Source organism: Brachionichthys hirsutus, chromosome 11, assembly GCF_040956055.1.
Source record: "Brachionichthys hirsutus isolate HB-005 chromosome 11, CSIRO-AGI_Bhir_v1, whole genome shotgun sequence".
NCBI classification, from domain to species: Eukaryota; Metazoa; Chordata; class Actinopteri; order Lophiiformes; family Brachionichthyidae; genus Brachionichthys; species Brachionichthys hirsutus.
The window spans coordinates 4643944-4666261 of NC_090907.1; the positions used below are offsets into that span (position 1 = coordinate 4643944).

Genomic DNA, 22318 nt, shown 5'->3' on the forward strand with positions numbered 1-22318 from the left:
AAAAGTGCAATCTCAGCAAACAGCACTGACAGCAGTTCTTACAGGTGTTTTAGAAATAGGTGCATCCCCTCTTGATGCGTTCACTGTATCTTTTTCTATATCTACAAAAAAAGAAACTGCAGTAGGCTGCCTTACCACGCGCATGGTTATATTGATGTTCTCCCTGCATTGTTTTAATTCTTTTGTTTTGTTTTTATTGTTATTTATTTCCCTACAGTTGTATTTCTCTCTTCCTTTGGGGTAATTTGTGGTTAGTATACGTACATGTATAAAATGCTAGTCACAGACGTTTTCTTTTACATATTGTCCTGTTCTTTACATGCAGCTTTTCTCAATGGCGTATATGAATAGTGAAGAAAGTCAGTTTACTGCAGTACTGTGACTACTTTACCATACTACTGTATGTATATCAGTGATATTTAGGATAATAGCTAAGTATACTTCTCAATGCACAGAACAATAGTTGGTTTTCAGTGTACAAAGTCACTGCTAGTATTGACCTTATTGAGTTGCTTGTGGCTGAGAGTTCCTTCTCTGGTGTGGCTTCCTGCTGGCTTTAGAGCGGAGACGAAGGAGGACGATATCTGCTACAGGATAAATGTGCTTCTGTGTCCTGCCAGTTGGGAAAACTCTGTATGTGCAGCTGTGCCGTTCCTCTCAAGGTCAAACAATGTTTTATCACTAGACTCAGAATACTTTTTCTCTCATTTTAAACACAGAAATCACTTGATTACCTGTTATCTATGTTGAACAAAGTAAACAATAAAGTTTCAATTGAACACAACCTGCTCTACTCGCTTGGTATCTCACGCCTCGCTAAAGGCCTCTTGGTATCTAAGTGATGACACTGGATGATTACTGAGGTTTATTCCAACCTGGCATATTTCCATTCAATCTGGTTATTGTGACTCAGCGGGTCACACTAACTTTGCTTTTGCTTCCCCCTTTGACGAGATTGCAAGGAATGTGGGCTTGTTTCAATCGCTTTTTGCGTCTGATAAAGTGAGCGCAGAAAGAAAAAACAGCTGTTATTGATTAAAAACACAGAGATATACATCCAGTTCTGTTTGCACGTTGCTTTCTTTGCTACGTGTATCAGGGTGAATCCCTGACGGTTGAAGCTGAAGCAGCTGGACTCCTTCGGTTCTGACCGTTGGAGAGTTTCTTCACTTCGTGGAGTGACGGACCCTTTAATCATGCTTTTTTTGAGTCAAAGATCCACCATTATACTAAATTTCATCCAAATCCTTTGACAATATTCCAAAGATGTCTTGCGAAAAAAACTAACTTGGACCTCTAGATGACACGTGTACTTAGCTTCTGCAAAACTAATTTGTATTTATTCTGAGATCGGTATCATCTGTGGGTGCATCATACATTCCAAGACTGGACACATCCTGTTCTAATGTTTCCCCTTCTTTGACTGCAGGAACTGACCTGTTTCTACTCTTTCCATCTCCTCTTTTGTATCGATTCATCTCCTCCTCTTGTTGAATTAAATAAAGTGAAATAGTTTACTTGTACAAGGCCATATGTCTTTGGCAGCAACGAAGCTTCTACCGCATGTAGCTCTCTGTGCAGTTAGCGATCGTGGCCTTCGCAGGTGGGCGGCTTTCTCCTTTGGAATGGTAAATGCAAAGCTGTGGCAGGCTGCTATAACTTGCGCTATTGTATAGTTTATTGCACAAATTCTTGCTTCCCAGATTCCTAAATTCCCAAAGCTCGTCTGACCCATAGAACCGCAACAGCCACATCTATGACAAGCATGCGAGGTTGAAATAAACTTTAGCTTAATTTAGTGATGACTCGAGGAAAATCCAACATGCAGCGAAACATTTTCAGCACCGTTGTTAAAACATGGGTCAATATTCACATGCTTGCTGGGAATGGGAAAAAAAAAAGAAGCTAATGCCTTGTAGCGTCTGTTTTTCTGCCGTGTCCCAAGGTCATACCCACCAAGCTGAACCACCAGCCGTGGGAAAGACCTTTTATGGAGTGTTGTTAATGTGAACACCCTCGTTGACCTCAGGCTTTATCCAGATGTTCCCTGTGTAAACATCTCTCAATACAGACTGCGACTGCAGAGTCATGTTGCTTAGCACGAATTTCCTGAATTTATGAAGTCTCGTAACACGTTTTCTATTTCAGGGATTCTCAGATGCTTTTTTAGATCTCTCTCCTGATCACACGAGATCCTCTAACTGCGCTGCAATATCAATAAAAAAAGGTCCAACTTATTAACAAACAATCACACCAAGCCAATCCCAACGCAAACATAATCAGGTGGACAAGACGTTGTTGTTGTTGGAACTTAATAAGATTATAAAACGAGTGGGTATGAATGAAGCAATTCATTATAGACTTTGTTCTTAGCTGCCTTTGTGAAGCTTGGGGATTATGAGAATGGGGAATTTTAACTATCCAAGTTTTTGTTATGAGTTTTTTAAACAATGCCATGACATTTATGTTAAGTTTTTTATATGACCATTTACCTTTTAACTACATCCCTCTACTGGCTGACAAACTGGATCTGGATGATTTCTGAAAAGAACTCCAGGGTCTCATGGAAGTTTTCAACAAGCACACAAGTGACTCTCTCACTCCATGCTTAGTGTTTATGATTAAATATAGTGTGAGTCTTTTTATTAAATCAAAGCCTAACCTTATAACAAACAAGAACACTCTGAAAAGTCTGAACGGATCATTAAACTCAAACAGTTTCATGATACCCCCCCTCTTATCTGAAACTTCTCATTCATCAGTAGAAGTTTGTAGTAGCACAACCTGTGAGAACTAGAAAGGTATTTCTAAAGAAGAGCCCGATAGAGAAGTGATCAACCTCCTGCTTCTGCCCCTATATCTGGATTCAATTCAGAAGTTGATGAGCTTTTTCTTGCAACCCTCCAGATAATGGCTACTGGGTTCCGCCAAATACTGAAACCTGGTTGATGCAGATTTTTGTTTGGATCGGCATCAACTCCCCGAAACATGTTAGTTTTTTATTTTCATCAAGATCTATTATTTAGCTCCTGAGAAATTGATGAATGTGTTCAAAAAAAGTTCATCTCGCAATTTACAGAAGAGGATTGGGATTTTTGGAGAATAAAGGCAAAACTCTGAAAAATCCAATTCAGAATTCTGAATTCTGAATCGGAAATCTCTCAAGATTCCAACTATATTCTCTGAATCCTGACTTTAATCTAAATAATTTCATAATTAAATTACACAATTTGTGTAATTTAAATCCTTCTATTAGGATCTTGTTGAAATCTTTTTTTTTTTTTTTTTTACAACATTCTGCGTCCTTGAGTCACCTAAACGCATCCCTTATGCTCAGCCGGCCAGGGAGCAGCTCGGAGTAGCGCCACCTGCCGGTCGGTGCGGTAACTACAACCAAGGCGGAGCAACACATCCTTTATTACGGAGCAGTCCGGAGCAGAGAGAGAGGGCAGGGAGGCAAGCCGTGGAAGCGACCAGATGTGAGCCGGACTACGCAGAGAGAACAAGCTGTCTAAACACGGAGCGCGTTTTATTCTGCTAACATGTGGCAACCAGCGTCGGAGCGCCTGCAGGTAAGACGTGGGTGTCTGTGAAAGGCGCTTCTCGTCGACATGGATCCGCGCTAACCGTTAACCCGCCGCGCCGCACCGCGCCGCGCTGCGCACGGCTCCAAGCCTGACGACGGAGGCTTTCCTTCACCCAAACGGCAGCGCATCGACTCCCAAATGGCACAAACCGCGTTGTCGCGGCTTCAGCGGACATTTCCGGCTATTTTCTCCGCGCGCGGTCGATGCTCCGTTGCGCGTAAGCGTGCCTATTTACGTTACGCAAAGCGCAACAATTTGCGGCCGCGTTCCTTTTCCTGACATCCATTTGGAGGTTTTCCCATGAAATTTCAAAGATGAACATAATCCAAGCAGTTCATAGAAACGGATTTATTGATTCTTTAAATGATCTCCACGCCAACACGCTGGCTGTAATCAGGCCTCCGCCTCCCGCTGTGACTCCCATTCTCCTCCACATTGAGATGCGTAATCTCCATTCCTGTGTGAAATTCCTGAACAACGGAGACTCCGGCCGGTGACCTGCGTGGTTGCGCGTCCAGACGCCGCTAATGACACGTAGTTTTAGATCCGTGGGGGGGCCCCAAGCCGCGCACCGCGCCTGGCTTCATGTCTCCTGCAGACCTAATGTTCTCCAGATGTCGGCCTGCCTGCCAAGTGAACTTGCACAACCCCCCCCCCGCGCTCCTTTGCCCCGGCGTCAAGAAGATGAAATCACGAATGATTAAAACGGAGTTTCTGTGTATAGATATATGCGGAATTACCAAATGATCCCATAAACACGCACCATGACCCCCCCCCCCCCCCGGACTCCCTTTCATGTGCGGGACAGCATTTAACAAGCTATTAATGATCAGTTATTGATGAATTTGAATGGATCCACTGCGCAGTGAAAGCACTTTTGTTCATTCATAGCGCTTGTGAGTCATTTATTTTTACTCCCGTCAATGAAATGCGGCGATGCGCCCGTCGGTCCACTAGAGGGCGGTGAAGAGACAGAAGTGTCGCCGAGGGGAGGAGGCTGTGATGAAGTGTGTTGTAAAGAAGATGCTCAACGGTGGCTGTTGAGATGAAGAAATATTCTCGGTTCTCTTTTGCCTTTTTTATTCGATACTTATGTTTTCCATTTTTTTATTTCGTGTTCTTGTGTTCCACTTATTTAAGCTTTGACTGCACATCACTTTGTGTCAGTCAGCTCGTTTTTTCCCCCAAGTGCTCTATAAATAAAGTTCTACTCGTCTTGCTTGAGTTGTGGCTAGACGGCCCCTCGTGGTTTCTGCTGGTACTGCTCCGTTATGTCCATATCATTTTTAATTTATTTTGCCAATGTCAAGAAAAACAACAATGACCTCAAATAAAAATATCCATGCACGGACATCCCATCATTTAATCGTCTTTCATTGACTACTCAAACTAAATGATGATGGTTCCAAATGCAAATCACGAGGTTCCAACTTGTCCAGTGATGTTGACATCAACATTGATTTAATAATTCCGACTTTCTATAGTCAGTCTTCTGACATCATTGACGTGTGACCACGTCTTATTGGGGGAATCTTTGAGTTTCCCTGTGACATAACCAATCACAAGTTGTGAATCGCTCCCCAACCGTGACATCAGTTCAGCATTAGTCATCTGTGGCCTGAAGTTGGTAAAAAGAGTTTGTCATGCTTTGGCTCTCCACTGTGACACACTGATTGCTGCCATTTTAAATGATTGATGGATTTGGAAGGATAAAATTAGCCCAGGTTGCTGAAACCTTTAGAGAAATAACGATCCTGGTGATTGATGCCGACCACGGCCGCGTAAACGGCCAGGACCGCTTAAATCATAAGCCAAACGTAAAATGTAGAAGTGGCTGTAGAACTCGCCAATCATCTGATTTACATTCTTCACCTCTTTAGAGTCGGGAATCATTTTCTTTTCTGGAGCCAAAGTGCTCAGGTTTCTGCACTAGTGTTTGTGATCTCCCATTTTGTTGTTTTCCGGTGATTGAGGCATCTGTCCATATTATTCCTCACTTGTGCTGCCCTCTGTTGCCATAGCAACACAAGTGCTGCATTTTTTTGTCTTACAATTGTGCAAGTTGCATCCCCAAAAGTGAGCTGCTTTTTAATTCCACTCATGAGGTGTTGTGGCACGGAAGTGTGTGTTGATGGCCCCCGCCTGATGTCCAGGTTCCCCTGCTCTCCCAGACGGAGGCCATGTCGGTTCAATAAGGATAGGCAAAAATAAGCATTGCTTCAGCCTATTCCTTTATGATTGATTTGTTTCTATTCTGGAAATGTATTGATTTAATTGTAAGAACCAAATAACCGATGCATTCATTCATATATTGCACAATATTCATTGGACCGGGGGCAAATTTGTGTTTCCTAGACCCAAACTGGCAGGCGTGTGAAGCACACACACACACATAGCAACATCCTTTCCCCCCCTTTATTTTTTTTTTTTGCCGCGTCTCCGGCCACCAAAGATCACGTTGGCTCTGTCAGCAGCTCTTTTTTTGAAGTCATGATTTCCCGTGTTTGAGACTTGAATGGTTCTGACGCTGACAAACGGCGCCGAGCACAGATTAAGACCCGACAGCGCAGGAAAAAGCTGAGCGAGCTCGAAAGTCGGTGACAACCCGCCGCCGTCTGCAGCTTCAGTTGTTACCGGCTCGTCTCCTTTTATGTAGTTTCTGTCTGTCTGTCTGAGGTTGCTTTGAGGCCACAGCTATGTTGTTGAGTCTATGGTTTTGGTGGCTAAAGAAATCGACGGGTAGACACGGCACACGGTTCCCACCCCTCCTTTGACGCGTTGTTTTATTAGCCAGTGCACATTTGCCTCTGGGTTGACTGGTTTGGCTCTTGGTATTTGATGAATGGGCATCGTCTCCTGTCAGCGGCAGTTAGAACTTATTCAAGGATTTGCCTTTGACGGAGCGTCTCATCCTTCCTATGAGTCCGAATAGAGCAGTCTCAGCTCTAATTTAGATTTTGTTCTTTATCTTACCTGCCTTTGAATCCGAACTCTACCAGAGATCCTCCTCTCTGGCCTTCTCTTCCTTTAGGGTCTTCATTGTCGCACTATTGGGCCATTTCCTGGTTAAAGGGCTTCTGTAATCCAGCCTTGAACGGAAGCGTCATATAAATCCGACACTGAACATTGTCTGTCAATATATTTGAGAGCTGTTGTTGTTGTTGTTAGCTTTAGCGATCTATTAGCTGCTCTTTGGCAGTCCTACCCTGTCGTGGGTCAACTAGCCTATGGCTGTTTCTGAATAAAAAAAATATACGGTATTATACTGTAAAAAAGATAAAATAATAATGTTTTATTGTTAGTATTGTCGTTCTAATTTTTTATTTTTAAATTTAAATTGTCTGTTCGTGACAGTGGCCTGTCTTTCCTTTTTTGTCATTAGCTCTTTTTCCTTTGCCCTGCTCTGTGTAGTTCATTAAAGACGTTGCTGTGGGTTCATTGTTTACATGAAAGACTTCTAGATGTTTTTTTTTTTTATTGCCAGACAGAGATTGCCACCCCCAGGATCTGAGGTTAGTGCCCACTTCCTCCTGTAAGCAGTAACCCACCAATGACAACATCCGATCAGTGCCCGTCTCCCGCCCACGTGCCCTCGGGCTCCAATCATGGCTGAAATGACACGGGTCTTTCTCTGCGTAGGGACCTCCCACAGCCCACTCTGGGTTGAGCCCGTTCAGACACATTTCCTCTTGTAAACTGTCCCAGGATCAGACGGGGAGTCTGTAAACACACCGAGGGAAGAGCTTAGAAAGTTGAATTTCTTGATCCTTACCGTGTAAAGAAACGGAGGGCTGCGTCCCGCTTTTAGCTCATGGTGGTAAATGCCTGGCCCGGTGGGTGAACCTCCGGCTCCTCCTCCTCCTCCACCTGTGGACCTGTGGACCTGGAGGGAAGGATGTGTTTGTGCTTATTAATGGCATCTGAGGCACAAACAGGATGGAGATGGTTGCCAGTCCAGACTGATGCGAGGTTTGTTCACAGTAAAGGAACTGAGTGTGTTTGTTGGGCCAGCCGGACCCATCTAGAGGAGCATCCAGTTTATTTGTAACCCCGGCCTCTGTGCTGCTGACTTACTGGAAATGTCATGACCGGAGGGTGAAAAAAAAACAACCCAGACTCAACATTCAAATTCACAAAAGATCTTTGTGGGATGGGTGGTATTGGTTTTGAGTTTTGTCAACAACATATTCTGTTCTTGCTTTAATATGATCCTGCGGAGGTCTTGGCCAATCGCGCTACAATATGAACCTGTTCTCAAGGCTGCCTCCTGTTATTGTCTCGAGCACAAGGTCAAGGTTGCGCGAACGCTTGGATGACGGGATGTTCACAGACTTGTGTCCCAGGAAGGTGGCGATGCTCCAGCAAACAAATACACAAGGAGACCGCTACCGTTAAAGGGGCGTCTTCATTTGCTTTGCCTGCCATGTGGCTATTTCACACGCACACGTGGCTTCTTCACCAAGTGAATTGAACTGTGGGATCGTGGGTCAAATCTTAAACAAACACACGTGTAGAAAGAATGGTTCCTTCTTTCATTCATTCTTCTTTTGCATTGCACATTTTATCACGCACACACATGGTTGTCATTATTTTTTTCCAGGCTTGTGCAACCATAGTATCTAAATTTGCAGAGAAATGTAATGTCTTAACAGCATGACGAATGTTAGCAATTCTAGGTCTCTGTTCCGTTAAGATGGAATGCAAGAGACGTTGGACCTCACGGATTAATCGGGGGTCACGTCTGCTGTCTATCGAGTCAACTAGTTGAGTTGTACGAGTTCCAGACCCCACGACAGCCATGTCCTGCAGCCCCCCGACGGACCTACGACACCCCGTTCTGGGGTTAGCTCATGCAAATCTGTGTTGGGCTCCTATTTTAACCTCCGCCAAGGTTATGTAATCGCCGGCGGTTTTTTTTGTCTCTCCATCCGTCCCACCGTCTGTTGGCAAGATAACTCAAAAGGTTTATAGACATTTTAACATTGAAAACCTCATTTACGGATTCTAAATCTGTTAAAAATAAACATCAACTCCGATTCACTTTTACTTTTCATGGTTGGTGCAGTAAAGACACCAAGAACAATTTAGAACCTTTTGGTGATGATCCAGATCACCGTGTGGACGGTGTAAATGAGCTGCTCTGCGGAGGTTAAGGAATGAAATTTAAAACGGTCTCCAAACAAATAAAAATCCAGTTTATCGTGCCTTTCAGACACAGAGCGTCTATCCACCTCTGATGGTGTCTTCACATGATGTCCGGCTTTCTACTGTCATAATCACGTCCCGGTAACCCTTGCTGTCAGTAGGCGTGGTGGGGGTCTGCTTTCAACCCTGGCTCTCTAACCATGAGATTGACCCTAGAACCTCTCTCCTGTTAGAACGCTTCCTCAAAGGAACAGAACTTTAACTTGCCACGTGTTGCCTGTTAAGCTCGTCGCAGCAGGCGGCAAACCGCACCGAGACGCTCTCTGAAGCCGGCCTGCTTGATGGAAGGTTGACTCAATTCTCCGAGTGCTTTCCTAGATTTAAACATTTGTAATGCAGATATTACCCCCCCCCCCCCGGTTTTGTCTGTGTATATCCAAAGCGGTACCCTACCCTGTACTGCTGGAGGCTAACCGACGGAATGCAGTGCTTTGTCGAGGTCGGAAATGTTCTCTCCAGTTGACCGATGTTGTTGGTTGATGCAGCACAATAGATGCTGGCGATGTGTTGATCATTAACACTTAAAAGAAATTAGCCCCTTCAATAATGAACCTGCTGTATTATGGATACTCTGGGAGAAGAGAAAAATGTCAAGGAAAATTACAACAAAGAGTTTATTTGAGCGTCAGTCATGTATAAATATTCAGCATGTGGAGTCAGACATTTGCATTCTATTATACGCATGAAGTTTATTATGAAGATGGATTGCTCATACGTCACGCTCGAAACAAAGATTGTTATTCTAATCCCGAAAACAAGGCTACAAATTAAAATTTGCGGTTATCTCGTGACGGCAGCCTTTCTTCGCAATTACATCTGAAGCACAGACGGGACCTTTGTCTTGTAGCCCGGCTTTAAAACCCACCCAAACCACGATCAGAACCGACACAGACACGACACCCAAACCGCCACGTCTCGATGATGGAGACAGAAAACCTGCCTGGGTTTCCCGTCAAAGTCAGAAATAGAATCAATAACAGCAGCGATTCGATGAGAAAGCTAATAACCCCCCCCCCACATAAAAAAAAACCCAGTGAAAATATTATGAAGAAAATTCCAGTGTTGCTCCTCCAGCGGCCCCCCAGCTCAGGTCTTTTTCTCCTGGTGGGGGGGTGAAGGAGTCGGGGAGTGCTCCAAACTCCTCCGCTCCCGCCTCCCTCCGTAGCGGGGCCAACCGCAGGAATGCAAGCCGCTGTCAGGAAGCTGTAAAGCGCTGACGCGGAGGTCAACGAGCATTTACACACATGTGGCTTTACTTTCACAACTCCATCTTGCTTCTCTCCTTCATCTGCTCCTTGTTTTTGTCTTGCCTCATCTTCCTCTTTTTGACACCCCCCCCCCCCCTCCCCTCCATCTTTATTCTATTTAAAATTCACTTGAGGCGTTTGAGGCCTCCAGCGGTTCCTCCGTTTCTGCTCCCACAAGCTGCGTGTTGTACTGTCGGAGAGCATCGTAGCTGATGCTCCTTAATTAGCCTAAAACGACATGTTAGTTTAGTTGTGTGCATTTATTAATTATTTCACCAATCATACAAGTAGGATCCTAAAATGTAGTATATTAAAAATCCAATAAAACAGCTTATATTATGACTAACCTTGAAATAGTAACATTTTATTGCATATATGTATTTTTTTTACTGTCACAGATATTTATACGCCGCTATTTGATGCAGTGGTGTAGACTTTAGAAACTGGACTCCAAGCCGACATCTTGAAGTTGATTTGAGGATTTGTCTACTTGGCTTCAGAAACCAAACAAACACTAGAGATTGATGCGAGAGCCTCCGTTGGCAGGTTGGTCTGTTTTCAGTGCCGGTTGCATTTAAAAATGGAAATTTTTTAGGTCCGACATTGAAAACAGCTGTGAAATGACAGAGCAGTGGAACGAAAAAGTGAATGGAAGAAGTAATGTGTAAAGAGCAGTGGCCAATCGTGTAAAGATCCTCTGACTGGATGACTCTGTTATTGCCAGCATCTCGTCCAGACAGGGGTAACAGTCAAAGACGGGATCTTCGATTGCAAAAAAGGTCAAGAAAGTCAACACAGAAAGTCCCCGTGCTGGAATCTGAACCGGTGCATTCCTATAAAGGGGACTCGTGCTTTTTGGCAGTTCAGTTCAGTCCCCCCCCACGGATCAATAAATTCCATTTGTGGAGATCCAGTTTTTGCCCCGCTTACCGATCTGTGTAGCCTCCCGTGAAAAAGTGGCGATGTTCCCGACAGCAAAGGGATTCATAATAAAAAACGGTTCTCCGAGGCTGGAGCGGTCCAAACGACGGCAGAAGTTTCCGATCAAACTCGATTCATTTCATTGCTGGAAAACATCTACAGTCTTCTTGGACAACCTGCTTGGGAAATGTCCAACATCTTTGGAAAGATCAGGCTGCTACCAAATCACACAGGGTTGTTTTTGCCTCGTAGTTCTTCTACAGAGACCCCAAAGCATCTATTTATTAATTTTTTTAAATATCCTTGGACAAGATTTTGTGCCGATCAGAGAGAAAATGTTGAGATTCCAGTTTCAGTTCCTCAACTTGTTGTCCCTTCAGGCCGCCGTTGCTGGTTAAACATATTGCACAGACTTTAACAAAGCTTTTCAAACTCGTGTGGCGACAGAACTACAGAGAAACAGATTAAAAAGATTCTGATAGTAAAATTATTTAAATGCAAACGGCTGCAGGCGTGTAATTCATCAAGTTGATGTGTGAGAAGGGCTTTTTATTAATAGAGGAGGCCTGCAGATGCACAAAGCAGCAAGTTTGGCTAATCAGTCTTGTCTTGACTGTTTTTTGTGGAAGCCCAGAACTTCCTCGGTCCCCTATCCACGGCGTGGTTCTGTGCAGCGGAGCTCCGTTCATCCGCTCCTCACGTTCCAATTTCAGCAGAACAAACGCCTCGCTTCCAGCCTTCATCCCCAGTTTTCAACACTGATATTTATTTTCTGTGTGTGTGTGTGTGTGTGCATGCAAGCAAGCATGTGAATATTGAAAACCACAAACATGCTAGCTAAATGCTAACCTCGACACATGCAGCTCACTGGTACATCTATCCCCCCCCCCCATCAGCACTTCCAGACCATGCTGAAGACCAAGCTAAATGTGCTGACGCTGAGGAAGGAGCCGTTGCCCACGGTGATCTTTCACGAACCCGAGGCCATCGAGCTCTGCTCCGCCACGCCGCTCGCAAAGGGCAGGACCCACGTCGGATACAAGGTAGGATGACGTGAAGCCGATAATCCCTGAAGCTCCTCCTCCTCCTCACCGCGGATTCAATATCGGGGCAAACGGAGCCGTAATCCAACTCTTTCACTCTTTTTTTTCCATTTGGACACGTTTAATTTATTTCCACCACCAACCCGCAGAGAGTTCTGGACATTTTTGTGCCTGAATCACATCCTTGAATAATTAATATGAAATGTGTGTTGTGCCGACACCTGTGTGTGTTTATGTGTGTGTTCTGGTTTGTGTTTCCTCCTCCCCGGTTCTGCTTGGCGGCGGATTCGGCCTCGCTTTGATCCAATGAGCCGTTTGACTCGTGGCCCATTCTTTTTTGCTCTGTCCTCCAAACAGAAAAGAGACACGGGGGAGGGGGGGGGGGGGGCTACAGATTGAAATAACTGTCATGCTTTGTTATTACACATAACATGTCCAACCGAGCGTCTGTGTGAGTCTGCCCGCCTCGTGCCACGCCGTCGCCGTGGTTTAGCATGTTGAACGTTTCTCTGGTATAAGTGAGTTAGATTTCTTGTCCGATGACGACCTTCTTATTGAAATTAAGCAACTTCTTGTTTTGCTTTGTAAATGATCGTGAAGACGAAATGTGGCCGAGAGCAAAAGTGACGAGTTCCTTAAAACTCCGTAAGTTGAACAAGAAGCGAAAGTCCAACCCGACTTTTTTACTGGCAGAGCCGATCTGTTCCGTCTGGCCGGGGAAGACGCAGACAAAGACGAGTCTCATGGACTCAAAATCAAATCAAAGCTTTTGTCTCATCTTTGTGTCTCTGAAAGATTCAGTATGTAGATGTATTGATATCCAATAAGTATCACTAAATCTACATAGCCAGGTCCCGGCCACTCTTACAGTGTCGCCTCTCCATCCAGAGCTGCTGTTCCTCTGACTGTCATCCCGTTCAATAAACGTTCTGCTTTATCTCTCTTGAGATAAAGGTGACGGTATTACTCAGTTTCAGCAGCTTTTTAAAAGCGAAAGCTTCCATCGTCGCAGCGGGCTGCTGCCCAGATACGTACCGCTTCAAAGAAATCAGACGCACCTCTTTATTAATCCAGAGGGATGCCTCTGTCTGATCTGGATCTGAGCAGCCAATCACTGATCAATACAACGCCACAACCGCGGTTAAAACCTTTTGATGAAACACCAGCCACACAAAATTTCCCTCACCTGTCTACGACCCCATTTTCTTGCGCCTGTTGGCATGAGCGGCTTCCTGTCTGACTCACCACCTGCCTGTCTGCATACCTGTCTGACTCACCACCTGCCTGTCTGCATACCCGTCTGCCCACCTGCTCCAAGACTTGATTTCCTTTCACGCGACAAACCCGAGGAAACAATGGTCTTTATACATGCGGTGCCAGCCGTCCTGCACGGCTCTTTATACGCAACCACTCCATCCAATAGCATTTATTATCCCTGTGGAATGTTATATAACCCCAACTCCCCCTCCCCTCTTTCATTTGTCACCACTTTCTCCTTCGCTCTTTTCTCTCCGAGCTCCCGGTTTGCAGGCGGGCTCGGAAGGCGGGTCGAGGGCTGCCGTCCGCCTGCCAGAGCTAACGGCTTGCGAGGATGAAAGACCGTCTCTCATCGGCCTGCTCCTCTCAAAGCAAACCACTCCACGTTAAAAAAAAAAGCTTATTCAGTGTACTCCATATCCTTATCAGCTCCACAATCGGACGTGCCGACGGTGAAATTACTGTGGAGTTGTGCGTCCTCAGCTTGAGGGGCTAGAGCCTGGCCTTTCTGAGGGATTGATGGCCCCTTGTAGATTGTGGAAAGAGTCCGCTGGGAGTTAGAGGTTCAGGGAACCTCAGCTTCCGCGGCAGAGTGCCCGGTATGTCCTCCGCTCCGGCCCCTGTTCTCAAACCTTTATGTTTATACTCCAAGCCACCTGCCTTCTGCTCCAACAGGAATTAGGTCTCGTCCTTAGCACAAAGTCGATCAAACAAAGTCGACTGTTCAAAACGTCTCCTCCTCACGGGTCTGCCCACGGACCAGGAGGGAGGGAGAAACGGAGTGCTTTTCAACAATAACTCTTATAAATGAGTTTTTATGCAGTGATCAAAAAGAGAGAGAAAAAAAAATCAAGATTATGTTTTTAATAATAAAAAGAGAAAGTCAATAGTGCACAAAATGTACTCTTAACAAATGGATAATTAGAAAAAGGAAATGAAAAGCTAAAAAAAAACACCTGAAGCAAATTCTCGGTTCATAAAAATGTCACAGAATGATATAAATCAATTGAGAAAGGCAGAGTTTGTAAATCCACACTTGAACTTTCTTAGAAAAGGAAGGGAAAAAGTTCAAACCCATCAGACCAAGAATTACGAGAGAGCAGGTGTCGCATCTTCTGGGTCAAAAGAGCAGACGGTGATACGTCAGATAAACAGATTACCCATCTCTAAACCACACTGAGATAAGGAACGGAAGAAAACCAGATGTCAGCGAGAAGACAGGATGTCTCTGGTCGAACTGGAGGGTTGTCTTTCAACACAAACCTTCTGAGTAAATGTCAAGATATAAAGGAATTAAAAAAAGCCTAGCGCTATCATATATTATATTCATGCATATTAATCTTATTCAGAAATCTCATGAACTGAAATTAAGCATTCAAACAAATTGAAAAACATTAAAAGGCTAAAACCAAAGCAATAAGCGTTAGAATGGAGAGATAAAAGTGATGTCTCAGTCATAATCTCATTTTAAGTTGAATGAATTGGGTGACTGAATGAATGAATGGGGTCCGTGTCCATTTAAATTTTATTATGCTGCTGTTTAAAAGTCAGACGTTTCGTTTTAAAGCTCTGTTGGTATCGGTTCATTGCACCGGGGGGGTTGAAAGATGAAAAGAATATCCAGCATATCTTGCCTTTAAGGTGGGATTGAAAGTCATTAGACTAATTGCTGTAATACAATTAGCGGCGACTGAATTCCATTTAGCTTTAGTTTTGGGGGCCCTGGTTGGGAGCGTGAAGAGCAGAAGGTTTGCCCCCTCTGGGCATAATTTCACCCCTGAGTAAACGGAGAAACGAAGCGCTTATGGTGATTCTCCCACGCTGACGTCATCGACACCGTCGGGTCGGAGTGAACTGTTCTGACCGGCCTCTGTCTAATCTGTCAAACGTTCTGTCTCGCTGCAATTTATATTCTGATGTCACTGACGGACCGTTCCGTCTTCTCCAAGAGAACACGCAGCGATTATCATCCTCTGATGTGATAAGCAGCGGTGCCAGCGCCCTGCTGGATCAGGCTGTCTCTTCTGATGCAGCCTTTGTGTCGGGGGGGGGGGGGGGGGGGGGCTTCACCGGGTTCCACGAGGGGGGGAATCGGACACGAAAAAGGAGAAGGCGAAAAGCAGTCACTCGCGTTATAATACGCCAAAAGATTGCATAGTTCTTAAAATTGTAATATTTTTGAATTGTTCTCATTATTTCTGGATTTTCACAATATTGAATTTGACTATTCTCATAATATTATGACTTTTTCCAAGCAAGATTCCAACTTTATTTTGACGTAAGTCTTCAGTTTTATGTGAAGTTCTTCCAGAGTGATGCAATCGGTTGATAGCGGACGCTTTGCCGTTGGACAGATGATATGCAAAGAGGAGAAGTGCTAAAGCTCGGTGCCGGATAGTCGTTAATGTTTCCAGGTTATTTATGTTGGTTATTGTTATGGAAGCAGAACGTAAAGCAGAAATATGGAGGCTGGGGGGGGGGGGCAGAGGCGCTGAAAGGGCCACGGTATCTAGCGTATTCCTGCTGGCGCCGTTGCTGCAGACGAGGCATCGTTTCAGGAGTTCCCTCAGATCTGCAGATCCCACTCTGCTCCCACTCTGCTCCCACATCGCCCACGGTGCGTTCTCAATGCCTCCACCTCAGACAAACTATATGCTGCCACCGTTGCAGCTGGCGAATCCGAACCTATAGCAGGCTGCTTGGAACGGGATGGGAATGTGAAAGCTTCTTTCATGTAGACTGAGGAGCTCCTGTCTCGACTTACGTTTGAAACACTCGGACTCTGTTTCGGACCGGCGCTCGCGCCGACGCGCACGCTCCTGCAGACAGGACTCAGAGCATCGTCCCCAAAACCCAACACAAACAAGCAAATACACATAGCAGCTTTTCTTTCTAAACACCCTCATCCATCTCTGCATGCCACGGCAAGCGGAGCCAGCTGTACTGTGCTGATTCAATACGTTTAGAGGAATGTTAACAACCTCCTGAGGAATGCTGCATGCAGACCCAGGGGCGGCGGGGCGAACGCCGCTGTGGGTTAGCTGGACAACACACCGTACGGTGTTTACGCAGGATTCACAGTCTGGACTTTACAGGACGGAATATTTGCGGCGTTAAATCAATAACGTTATATTGCAGGCGGTTTCCTTGTATTTAGATGGTCCGCATGGAGGCGAAGGGACTCTTGAGAAATATTACCGGCCGCAAATGATGCTGAAAACGCGTCTTTGAAATCTAGACCACATATTTTACGTGCATCCCTGCAAATGTCGCCCTCGTGCTTTCTGGTTTAGCTTTCTCCTCTTTTCCAGTGGCTATTCGGTCGCATCCTTTCTTTTCTTTTCACCTGTAACTGATGCTTTGCATCTGTAAATTGCGCATGTGTTTTTCTGTTTAGTCATGGCTGTGGCTGTTGTAGTTAGACATATTAAATAAAACAACTGAAAATCAGCCCTAATATGGAACAAGGACATCTTACAGTTGACGTATAAACCTTTGCGTTCTCGCCGCTGAACTCGAGCATTAATTATTCTGAGTTTGTTTTTTTAGCGAAACATCTCGACGGGTTCCAATAAAACTTTCTAGATGTGCGTTCATGACGATCGGATGCCAGTGCTGGTGCCTAATGGTGAAACGTTCCCAGACCTGATCCCACTCTACCACCACTTGTTCTGCCTCCAGCCCTTCCTGTTGTATTCTTCTTTCTCGCCACATTGCCCCCCCCCCCTGTCGGAACAGGTATCTTCTCTTCCTCCACCTTTTCCCATACCTCCTCGTCTCATCCTCTATTCCATGCTGATCGCTGAAACAGCTGCAACTCCAGCGGCGGCAGCTGAACTCGGCTCTACACCTTTTGTGCACAGATGCGTGCCTGTGAGCTTACACATTCTTACAGTCTTACTCACACACGCACACGCACACGTTGACAGTGTGTGTCATGCTGTGTGTGAGCGGTCCAGGATGTTCCCGTCTCTCTTCCCAACGGCTCTCTTGCGGGTCTGCGGATGTTTTTCCTGTTTCCCTCTGTGCCTCCTTCACTTTCATGCAACTTTTGCTCGCATGCATTTTACTTTCCATCACTTTTTCTGTCAATCTGTTTACAATTGTTTTCTTCCGACCGCTTCCTTTTGTTATTGCATAAATGCGGTTTTTCAGGCATTGTTTGATTTGCATCCAGTCATTTGTCAAAGAAATGATAAATGTTCAAATCTGTTTGTGTTTTCTCTCACTAAACACAGAAACCGCTGTTATTGCCATTTCTTTACAAGGCAGCGGTGGCAGGGGGACTTTGTTGGCGTGCATGTGCTACAGTTTGCTTTATAGAGTCTTCTGCACTGTTTTAAACGTGGAAAGAAACATCATTTATAATGAAGAAATACACCAGGACCTAGAGAAGTGACCCCCTTTTGACCCTGTGCCCCCCTTAAAAATCTGGCAGTATCCACTTGTAACTCAATATTTTGTTGTTTTTGGACAGTGCCGTACTAAATGCATTCCCATTGGCCATCTTTAAGCTAAGCTAAGTTACCAGGCACTTAATTGGACGAGCTAGCGAGACTGCTGATGAGTTTGCCGGTCTCTGTCGGTCATGTGACCTTCGCATTCTGCGTTGCACGTCTGTCAGAAGTCTTAAAATGCAGGAGTAGAGTCCACTCGATCTTGGGGTCTTTGATGCCTCGGCACATATGCAAATGCTTAACCACAGCGCCCCCTCACCGTCCTCTTAGTGCCTTTGATTTGTCTGTCGCGTGCCCGTACTGTGCACATTTAAACGGCAATCTGCTGGACACTGTTTTCGACTTTCTTCTTCATCCCTCAGCCTGTCAGTCTGCTCCCACCCTCCTCGCCACATTCCTCCCATGCAGGCCTTCATTCCTGCATCCGATCTTTATTCACGTCTCCGCTGCTTCATATGGAATCAATATTTTCAGTCTGACGGCATTGAACTGGTTAGATTTAGCTTTTAGAAGGGACCGCGGGACAGCAGAGGGGATGTGAGGATAGAGGGGAGGGGATACAGTTGATAGGAAATAGATGGAGACAGGGGAGGGATGGAGGAGAAACACATGGCGAGTTGAAACAAAGGGAGGTCTCTGAGATGATTTAAGCCCGTCAGCGGTGGGATGCTGGAGAAGAGTCCGTCCGGATCAGAGGACAGCAGATGTTTTCTGGTCTTCGACTGATGGATTGATCCAGAGCTGATGCGTGGAGACCTGGTTTGAGGAAGTTTGAATAATGGCTCTGCTTCCTCAGCTGAATTTACAGTCATGTGATTAAGCATATTTCTTCATATTTCCGTCATAACCCTGGGAACTGCGTGACGCCAACACAATCTATAAAACTCACGCACCAAGGCTGTCGGCTGCAAATTTGTCCACTTGTGCGATTCGCTGGAGTCCAGAGTCCGTGTGTGTTTGCCGCCACCGGCGATGTCTAAATCTGGGTGTTCAGCTGGTGCCAGGTATCAGGTAATACTGTGTCCTTTCAGTCTGAGTTTGATTATCTCGGTGTTCACTCAGAAACTGCAGACGTTTCTACAAAGGAACCCAAGATTTTGGTTCTGGACCAAAACATTTTTAACACACTTCTTAGTGTGTGATAATTCAGTGGGCAAGCATTCCTGTTGTCTGCCAGACTTGAGTTTTTTAGGTTTGCGGCTCTGCGTCAGACGAGTTGTTTTGTTGTCGGTCTTTGGGGCTTTACTGTTTCCATGTGCACTATCTGCAGAAATGAAATTTATCACCATTTCACAAAATTGGCAAGAAGGTCTGCGGACAAAATGCGTTTCTAAAGCGATTAGATCTTGAAGTATGAATCCGTTACTCTTGTAGCTTTCAGACTCTTTTTTTTTTTGTTGAGGAAGTACTATGGCATGAGAAGATGTAATCGTCTGCTTCAACAAATTTCCACATCTATTTGTGTTTTAATGAACGTTTTGCATCATGCCCCAGCTCTTTTTGTAGCTTCAAGCATCCTATGAGGATCCCACAGGTTTATCCTGTCAATCAGTCCAAATAGGAGTCAATACCTCGTTGGAAAAGATGAATGGATTGTTTATTCATTCATTTTCCTAACGCTTTTCCTCTCTGCGGAGATTCATCGATTAAATCGAGTAATTCGATTAGAAAAAAGCTTTGATTGAAAAAAATGTTTTGCGTATTAAAAGCACCCATTATTACAGGAAGTGAAAATAAAATACTTCCTCATAATGACTTACTAAAGATATCTATATTTTTTTGTTTGCTATTTTTCTCTTACTAGCTAGTTGAAATTCCTCTTTTTCCCCAATTCTCTTGTAATTAAAGTAACTTCTTGAGGCTACCGCATCACGAGGATGTGGAAAGACGAAACGTTACACTCTTGAATGCGTCCCCACCGTTGGGCTTTTGGAGCGTTACGGCTAACGCTGCTGGCTGTCTGACGGCGAGGTTAGAGCGGTGTGACTGGCCGACTGTTCTTACAAGCTGAAAGATCCCATTCACTCAAAGTCATAGCAGAGAATGAGGGCAGGTCGTCTTGTCGGTTGCAGACTAAACAAAACCCGCGAAGGAAGACAAGTCGTCGGATCACGTGATGATGAAAATGGGACCTGGAGTTCTACATTGCATCATTTTCCGGAGCCCTTCAGTGATCAGACGAGAAAACATAAGAACTGCGAAGACCTTGGTTGCATTTCGTAAGATAATTTAATGTCAAAACGCAAGCTTTTGTCTTGATGGCGGGCAGATGCCCATTGAGCCGTGAATACAGACGTCAACACGCATCTCTGCTTGAGTATTTACAGTTATTATTGCGTTCAAGATAGCTGTTATCAGATTTTCGGTACATGCTAGTCTGCCATATTTAAAGTATTCCCCAGACCCAGTATAAACACAGACAGGAGTGAGAACTATGAGCACTGGACTCATTGCAGGCTCCTCCTCTGTGTATTTTTATAAAGTTGTAAAGAACACCACACAAGTCAGCCGTTATTCCTGGACCGCTCTGGAACTGGCCCGCTTCCCGTAGAAAACTCCGGCTTTGTTCACGCCTTAACGCTCCGCTCTTATCCCCGTCTATCCCCTCAGTCCATCACGTTACTGTAATGCCGTGTCATTACTATGGTATTCTAATGGTGGTTGTTGCAGCCACGGGTCAACCTGGTGTTATTTGTCTCTTCTCATGCTAATACACAATATTAGAAAAGACTCTCATATCCACCAGAGAGAATTAAATCGCCTCCGTTCTAAGGTTAACGAAGCAAACAAATCACTCTGCAGTTCCATCCTCAACATCCTTCTACAGATATAGTCCCCGTCTCTCCACTGGACATGTCCAAACCATGGAAGTCTGGCCTATCTGGTCTTATATCCAAAACATCTGACCTTCACTGTCCCTGTTATTGTCTAATTTCTAATCCTATCCAACCTGGTCACCCCCAAGGAGAACCTCAGCATCTTCATCTCCGCCACTTCTAACTCCGCCTCCTGTCTTTTCCTCAGAGACACTGTCTCTAAGCCGTCCATCATGGCTCTCCTCACCACTATCTTGTAGACCTTTCCCTTCATCCTCGCTGACACTCTCCTATCACAGAACACACCTGGTACTTTCCTCCACCCGCTCCAGCCCGCCTGCACATGATTCTTCTCTTCCTTCCCACATTCTCCATCACGCTGCACTGATGACCCGAGGTACCTGAAGTCCTCTCCCTTCTTTGCCTCTATCCCTTGTAACCTCACTGACCCCCTGGGACCGTCTCATTTACACACATATACTCTGTTTTACTCCTGCTCACCTTCATTCCTCTCTTTTCTAGCGCATACCTCCACTTTTCTAAATCCTCCTGTACCTGCTCCCTGCTGTCACTGCAGATCACAATGTCATCTGCAAACACCATATTCCAAGGAGCTTCCTGTCTTACCTCATCTGTTAGTCTATCCATCATGGTCATCCAGGTGGTGAAGGTAGTTTTCAAGTAGTTTTATATTTATTCCCAGAAAATATTTGAATATTGAAAACTGCCTTAAAATGATTTGAGTTGCTGTTAGCTTTCTTTGAAAGATAAAAAAAACCCTGCTTACTTGTGACTTTTGCCTTCAACTTAGATGACCTAGTTGTCAGATTGTTGCTGTCTGAAGTCGGCGAGTGTATATTATTGTTGATGAATCTAATAGGATCTCTGCGTGTCTCATTTCGTACAGGTGACCTACCTGGGCAAGGTGACTATCTCCGGGACCCAGTTTCTGTCTGGCTGCACAGAATCGGCAGTGGTGGGTCTGGTGGAGAGTCGTGCTCTCGCCCAGCAACAGGGAACCCTTTCCGTGGGCAACTCTCTGCTGGAGATCCGACCTTTCCAGGTGCGCCTTCACCACCTGGATGACCACAGCGAGGCCTCGGTGACCATGGACACCTACCAGGTGGCGCGGATCGCCTACTGCACGGCCGACCACAGCATCAGACCCAACGTGTTTGCCTGGATCTACCGGGAGATCAACGACGACCTGTCCTTCCAGATGGACTGCCACGCCGTGGAGTGCGAGAACAAGCTGGAGGCCAAGAAGCTGGCGCACTCCATGATGGAGGCTTTCCGCAAGACTTTCCACAGCATGCGCAGCGACGGCCGCATCCACAAGAGCGGCTCGTCGGACGACTTCGCCGAGGACTCGTCCACCCCAGAAGACTTGACTCCTGATGACGGTTGAACTGAAACTCACCTAAACTCCTGATCCCCATCCTAAAAATGTGAGGGGTCACCAGAAGGATGGACAGATTACCTCCTCTCTCTCTCATTCTGCCTAACTATCACTTGCTGTTATCAATTTGGAACCAAATCAATGGACCCTGTTAACGACACGCCCAGGATAATGAAGTAGCTTTTAAATACTGTAAAGCAAATGTTAATCAATGAAAAAAAACTCAGTCATGACAGATTTCCAGTCACACGCAGGTAAAGGAAGATGCTGCCACTTTGGACAAAGGGCCCTCCAAAACACCCAGGGGCCTTTCAAGCACCTCTGTAAATGCCCTCAAGAGATTGACTCGATATTTCCATTTCCATTTCCAACCACTGCCACACCTG

The 22318-nt window shown here is 45.3% G+C and overlaps 1 protein-coding gene across 1 annotated transcript; it reads left to right on the plus strand.

Moving 5' to 3' along the window:
- Window positions 1-3542: 3542 nt before the first annotated feature.
- On the plus strand, window positions 3543-21941 carry pid1 (phosphotyrosine interaction domain containing 1). Its single transcript, XM_068745589.1, has 3 exons — window positions 3543-3572; window positions 11857-12003; window positions 21441-21941. Exons 1-3 carry the CDS (start codon window positions 3543-3545, stop codon window positions 21939-21941), a joined length of 678 nt encoding a protein of 225 aa, XP_068601690.1.
- Window positions 21942-22318: the final 377 nt, after the last annotated feature.